The following is a 7,562-nucleotide window of genomic DNA, read 5'->3' as shown; positions in this document are numbered from 1 at the left end:
CACATAAATAACCAAAGGCTATAACAAAAACTATACTCAACGGTGGTCTTCGTTGTAGATAAATGGAAAATATACTCAACGGTGGTCTCCGTTGTAGATTGTGTGAATTTCATGTGGTCTTATCCTATTTAGCATGTTGAGACCACTGTCATTGGTACCAGTGGCTTCAATTGTACACACCCTTAGGTGTCTGTGCGTTGCAACGGGATTGATATGTGTTCCAGCACACCAACAACGGAAATTCGTAAAATAAAAACATCCACATATCTGCTTTACACTGTAATTATGATTTTACCTTTTTTTTAAGGGAGGGTTTTAAGTTACTCCTAGTTTGGATATCTGTTATATGAGCCCAAAAATAATGAGTTAAAGAAAATAAAACATCATTCTGCCTTGGGTAGTTCACCCAACTATTCTCTATGTGCCTATCCACTCGTGTTCCCCATTCCAAGCCCACTTCTTTTGATTTAATAAGAAGAATATACCATACAAGCAGCAGCAAGTGTTTGGGAAAAAATGAAGAAGACGAAACTATGAAATAGAGTATTCCAGGAGCTTGTAGAACTAAGAGAGGATGCTGGAGGTAGGAGGAGAGATAGGGAAGAGAGATCGGACAAGGGTGCCCCACTTGCCTCCTAGGCTGCCGCATCCCCACAGAGAGCTTCAGCTCGCCGATTGATCCGTTCAAATTCCCTGCAACGTTGTTGCTGCTTTTGTTGCCTCTCCAATTAGGTTGGCTTGGGCCAATGCTTGCGTTAGAACTGGCCCATTATGAGGCCCACTTGAGTTCCTAACACGGGTGTTGCGCAGGTCCGAACCGCGAGCCGTGAATCATCAGTACGTGTTGTGCCTATTTTGAGGTTTACTTTGTATATTATTCGTTGGTTGCATTGGTTTGATTTTCGTCGATGTGAGGTGAACTTGCTAGTCCCAATTTCTTGTTGGTATGAGTAGCAGCATGGTAACTACCTTTGTATTGCTGCGCAAATGTGTCTGGAAGGGAGAGATGAAATGGGGAGGAGCTGATTTATTTCAGTGCATCACCTGAGCTACATGTTCTGTGTGTTTGCTTCTGGTGGCTGCCAGGGCATATTTGTTTTGTTACCATAGGTTTAGCAGAGAAATTACTTAAAAATCCTGATTTTATCAAAGGAGGACTAAACAAAGTATAAGAAAAGCAATCAAGTCATTCTTATATATTACTAGAAAAAAATGCCCGTGTGTTACAATGGTTGAAGCTTATTTTGAATTATTTTTATATGATTTAGTTAATATAAAATTCATCGTGGGAATTCGCTTGGATATTTATATTTTTAGAAAATCATGAGTTGCAGTTATGAGATATTTTTAGATTGCGATTTTTTAAGATATTTCTTATATGACACCTCCTGTATTTCTAAAAGCGAACGAATTTAAAAACGACTCGAATACGCATATGTATTTCGACAAACGATCCTTCTATATTTCGTAAAGCGAACAAACTTAAAAAACCAAATCATACGCGGATGATGTACTGAAGTACCAGTAAAAACATATGTAGTTTTTATAATAGTAGAGATAGAGATATCTCACTAAATTTAAATTGAAAATAAGTACGTTTAATATTAGTTGGCAACTTGGCATCAAAATACGAAGTAAACTTACCTTGGTAAAGATAAAGAAAGAAAAAATCTTAGCCGTTATTCCTTTCGCGAGGCGGCAACAGGGAGCACGCACTCTACCGTCGATCTTGACTGGTCAGCGAAAGCGAACCGACCTATCCAACGGTCGGTGGGAGATCTAGCCGCCAGTTTGACCGGTCGCTGACCCCGGCCAAACTCACACGCAACCTTCGCGCCAAATTTTCTTGCCCTCCAAGAACTTTTCGCGCCATAATAAGTACCTCCTCAAGCTGCTTCCATCCGTTAACCTCCGTACAAGTAACGGCAATGGCGAAGCACCAGGCCGACCTCGTGAGGTGCTCGCGGCAGCCGGGCGCCGCCGTCGGCCGCGTCTGCGCGGCGCACGACGGCCGCTGCGTCGCCTGCGACTCCATGGTGCGGCCCGCCGCGCCGGCCCGCGTCTGCGACGGCTGCAGCGGCGGCGGCGGCGGGCACGGCTCCCGCAGCGAGAGGTGCCTGGTGTGCGGCGCCGGCGCCGGAGAAGGAGGTGCGGCGGCGGTGGCGGATGCGTACTACTGCAGGTCGTGCGTGCAGATGGAGAAGGATCGCGACGGCTGCCCCGCCGTCGTCAACGCCGGCACGGCGAGGAGGGACGCCGCCGCCTTCTTCTTCTCCGCGAGGAGCAAGCGTGGTGGCTTCAGATCAACAATGGCGTGATCTTGCTCTGCCATGGACGCACGTCTTCGCGACTCCACGAACTCAAACAATTTACGGCCGGTGATTTTCGTGTAACAATTGAATTATATTTCTGCAACATAGTATATCGTCCATTAAATCGACGGTTTTACTGGGAGTACTCCCTCCATTTCAAATTGATTTTTATACAGTTTTTTTCAGGTTTTTTCTAAATAATCTATATATTTGTGTTCATTCATTAAGTCTATTCGTTATTTGTGCATTGGAGTAAATGGACATTGATGTATGCATCCATGGGAGCGTATCCTATACACACAGGCACTCGCGTGTACACACCGTGTACACCAACTAAAAATTATCACAAAAAATTCTAGGAAAATTCATACATGTACTTTCAATAGTATTACATCTACGTGCAAAGTCGCATCTTCAAATTAATTCTACATAGAGAATAACAAAAAAGATAAAATTCTAACAAAATTGCAACCTTAAAACTGTTAGATTTTTTGTTTTTTTGTTACGGCTAAAATATAATGAATTTGATGTTAAGATTTTAACCCTAGGTGTAATACAACTGAAAGTATGTGTATGATTTTTTCTAGATTTTTTGGTGATATTTTTTAGTTGGTGTGCACGTGTGTACACGTGAGGGCCTGTGTGCATAGGATATGTTGCCATGCATCCATACACACAATTATTTATAACCCACGTGGAATATCTTGATTTGCTATTGGCTAGGAAATAGTGAGGATGGTGTATGCATTGAGTTTGTTGCAAGAGTAAATATAGTATGAGATAGTTATTAGCTTTTTAGTGTACCTATGAAATATGTAGATTAATTTGAAATGGAGGTAGTAATATGTATTGACGAAATTATTGGGTCCTATAGTAACGATTAATTGCAAGAGTGAGACACATGAATGGAAATGATCAGCAGAATAGCTGCTGAGGAACTCGTGTAACATCTCTAACAAATATATATGCTAATAGAAGTTCCTAGTGGATGTGGATTTTTATTTCTCAAGCGGATGTCCCCTCGTTGCTTGTATGCCATCTAAATAGTTATTAAAAAATTACAAAAAATTAAAAATATAGATTAATATAAAATATATCATTCTACAAATATATAGGACCAAATTCGATTTGTACAAGTTTCAACAAACTTATGCAAAACAAATATATTATCAAAATATATCCAATATTAAATTTAATAAAACTAATTTGATGTTTTAGATGAAAATTTGATCAAACGTAACATAACAAAGTTTCACTAATAAAAAAGTCTTAAAACGGAGGGAGTATTTATTATACCAATACTAGTTGGATGTACTATATTATAAAGAGGCTAGAATGACGTGGCCGTGGACGTCGTTGATTAGGCCAGTTGTATTATGACAATTGTAGTTTGTATTACAAATCTATATATGCTATGTAGTTAGCACCAAAAGTTTAATATGTATTGGGCCACAACACTTACAAAATTAGAGTCATTGGATTATTTCATTCTTCATCACAATCATCCAATATATATTTAAATATTTACATTTATTCCTCGTTAGTTCCTAGATAACTTAATATTCATTAATCCACTTAGTATAGTTATTATTACTCAAAAGAAGGCATCCAAATGGTCATGCCATTTGTCATCTTATCGTTTGATGGTGTTTTTACGGTTCAGATCAACTAACAATCTATTTTATAATATATTGCATACATCACTATTGCACCACAACTTGTGGAGTTTCATCTAGTTTATATTAAATAACATATGCCATTGTTGCCGCTGCCTTGCGCCTCTCTCCCCCTATACTCAAACTTGCTTCATGGTACCGCTACTATATAAATCTTAATTGGTGATGGTTGGAAACCCCACAAAGGTGTCGGATTTCCTAAGCAGCAACTATAAGGCGAAGGCGACACATATATAGAGGGGAAATAGGTGCTGGTTCCGGTGCTGGTTCAGAACTAACACCTTTAATTAATTTGAGGTTCCACAAATAAAAAAAGCAGCTCGATGCATTGGCTCGAATCAAGCAGCTCCCCTTCACCCGATCAATCAAAGAACATCCAAGAACACTAAGAACACTAAGAATGGCCCGACATCGTGGAGGGCACCACTGCCGCAGCCATCGGGGGTCGGTAGCCTGTCGCCGCACGCCGCCGCCGCTGCCTCTCTTCCCGTCGGATCTAGCGGAGGGGAGGTCGCCGCTGCCACGAAAGGCATGTTCTTGTTGTGCACCATCTCCCACAGGTCAGTGTCCATGTCGAAGGCGCAGGTGCCCTTGTCTTCTTGCTACTGCTGCGGCTGCACCGATGCCAACAAGAGGATGTAGGAGCCGATGAGGGCGTACGGCGTGACGTGCACACTACTGGAGAAACCATCTTTGATCGGTCGACCCAAATCCACAATAGTCCCGGTTCCATTAAAAACTGGGATTAAAAACGATTTTTTACTTCCGATTTATAAGAGGAACAAGACTAGTTGATTTGACTAAAAATCATCTTTAGCCCTGGTTAGTAACACCAACCGGGACTAAAGATCATCAGACCGGTTAGTCTCAGTTGATTCCATGTCAGGCCGTGTCAGGACCCTAGGATCTTTAGTCCTGGTTAGTAACACCAACCGGGACTAAAAACCTAAATTTAGTCCCGGTTGATGTTACTAACCGGGAATAAAAATCAAAACGCACTATATAATCCCTACTACTTATCCTCTTTTCCTATCCATACAACAAACTCCTCCCTCTATCTCTTTTTTTCTCTCTAACTCCTTACCTCTTTCCTTCCTCTAAGCCTTCTCTTTCCTTTTTTCCTTCACAGTGAAGAAGAAGCGGCGGAGCGGCACGAGGAGGAGGCCGGGCGGCGGCCGGCGCGGGGGGCCGCGCGGCGGCGGGCGGCAGTGCGGAGGGCCACGTGGCGGCGGCCGGCCGGCGCGGAGGGGAGGAGGGGAGGCGGCAGTGGCCGGCCGGCAATTTTTTTTTTAGAATTTGTGATTTATTGCATGATCCTGTGATGTATTTGATTTGCATGTGTTATGAATATGTGATGTATTTGTGATGAATTTTGTAGAAATTGTGATGTAATTTTTTAAGAGTTTGTGATGTATTTGGAGATGATCTATTTCAGGATTTGGAGATATTCTGTGATCTGTGATGATTTGGATCTGGGATTTCTTGGGTATGATTTAGGGTGGGGTGAAATCAATATTCAATGTTAAAAACAATGAAAAAGAGAGAAAAAAAAGAAAAAAGATCTTTAGTGCCGGTTGGTAACATCAACCGGGACTAAAGATGGCTCCATCTTTAATCCAGGTTGGTGTTACCAACCGGGACTAAAGATCGATCTTTAGTCCTGGATATTTGAACCGGGACTAAAGATAATGATCTTTAGTCCCAGATTCGTAGTCCCGGTTAGAAAACCAGGACTATAGGGGATTACCAACCGGGACTACAAAGCATTTCTCCACCAGTGGCACCTTCGGCGGGTCGAGGAACACCAGCGTGTTGAGGCAGCATAGGAAGACAGGCGGTGACGGTAGGCAGCACCACACGATGCAGAGGAGATCGTCGAGGATGAAGAACCATGGCCAATCTAAGGATGCTTGGTGCCACCTCGCCACTTGCCGCCGCCCGCCGCAGCTACTGCCTCCCCTCCCGCCGGACAGGGCCGGTCCTGGGTTTTTGGGCCCCAGGGCAAAAACTTATATGGAGGCCCCTATGTATATATATACATAAACTAATATATATATATTTATATAGTCATATAAACCCACAACATTTAATATTCGATGTGATAAAATTATCTATATATAATATTTTAAAACTTCAAAAAGAAATAAATAGAAGTAGCGAGCAGAGAAGGCGATCGGCGGACGATCGACACGAGCGTGGCTACTAGCGAGCCACGATTTGCCGACTTGCTGTTTCCGTTTGCGAGATGCCGAGAAGTCGAGAAGTTGCTGAGAGCGCAGGAGCAGCGAGCGACGTGACGTGATCGAGGCGGCACGACGCGAGTGGCGTGATGTGATCGAGGCGAAGCAAAGGGATCTAGTCAGATGAAGATCGCTTCGGATTCGTTGAAACAGGCCTGATGATGGACTAAAATTCATTTTCTATATTGGACTATTTAGCTATCTAACTTAATATAGACCCATGACACATGAACTAAAATTATACAGTACGTAGTATATATACTATATGTGTATATAGGGGGCCCCTAGATTTTAGGGGCCTCGGGCAGCCGCACGGCCTGACCCCCCTAGGGCCGGCCCTGCCGCCGGATCTGGTGAGGGGGAAGGCGCTGCCGTTGCCGCCGCCGCCTCCCTCCTGTAGACGCACACCGCTATCACCGCCTCCCCTCCTAGGGCTCTGCCGCTATGCCGTCGACGCCAAGTCAGGGGGTGAGAGGGAGAGAGAGAGAGAGAGAGTGGAGGAGAGGATAAGGACAAGAGGCCACCGGTTCGGCTCAACTCGATTTTAGGGGTGCTTTTTTTTGAAAAAACCGACACCTATAGTATATTGTAGGTGCTAGTTTTTCATTAACTGATTCCTATAATATATTTAAACGTTTCGGTTTTTTAATAAAATCGACATCTATACTATACCTGTAGGTTTTTCTTTAGAACTAGCTCTTATAGTTGCTTAAAGGTGTCGGTTTTTGTGTTTTTAGCCCACAGAGATGGTAAATATGTACCGGTTTTAGCACTTCCGACACCTATAGTGCCGGCCACTATGTGCCTTTTTTAGTAGTGTACAAAATTTCTTGCCTCTATCGCGGTAAAAAGTTTACGACCTGTTCTCTCCATCTCCACCTAGTGATTCAGTCAACTAGTAATGTTTCTACCATTATATATTTTTCATGATGTTCTCTCCATCTCCACCTAGTTATTCAGTCAAGTAGTAATGTTTGTACCATTTTATATTTTCATGGTTGTCGTGATGTTCAACGGCGAGCGGTGGCCTACACCCCTCAACACCGCAGGCTCTGGCAGCATGGCGGTGCTCGCCCCTCGGCAGCGTGGATCCGGCGGTGGGGCCGCTGGTTGGTGGTGCGACGTGGATCAGGAGGCACGGCGAGGATCGCTAGGGTGGAGGTGGGGTCGCCGGCTGGGTGCGACGGCTTCGGCAATTTTTCTTGATTGTTGATGTTTATTGATGTTTGATTGTCTCGGATTTGATCTAGATGTGTTGTTTTTCTTGGGATTATTGATTATAGTTATGTGTTCATGGATTTGAGGCATCATTTTGGGATCATGTGCGCCTCAAA

At 43.4% G+C, this 7,562-nt stretch overlaps 1 protein-coding gene across 1 annotated transcript; it reads left to right on the top strand.

Moving 5' to 3' along the window:
* Positions 1-1,928: 1,928 nt before the first annotated feature.
* LOC127755476 (PHD finger-like domain-containing protein 5A) lies at positions 1,929-2,717 on the top strand. The gene has a single exon (XM_052281154.1). It carries the CDS (start codon positions 1,929-1,931, stop codon positions 2,316-2,318), a length of 390 nt encoding a protein of 129 aa, XP_052137114.1. The 3' UTR covers positions 2,319-2,717.
* Positions 2,718-7,562: the final 4,845 nt, after the last annotated feature.

This window comes from Oryza glaberrima, chromosome 11 (genome assembly GCF_000147395.1).
Source record: "Oryza glaberrima chromosome 11, OglaRS2, whole genome shotgun sequence".
Classification (NCBI taxonomy): Eukaryota; Viridiplantae; Streptophyta; class Magnoliopsida; order Poales; family Poaceae; genus Oryza; species Oryza glaberrima.
This window is presented reverse-complemented; position numbering and strand designations above follow the sequence as displayed.

Coding starts and splice junctions, on each gene's coding strand:
- LOC127755476 (XM_052281154.1), top strand. CDS start 1,929: ATGGCGAAGCACCAGGCCGACCTCGTGAGGTGCTCGCGGCAGCCGGGC.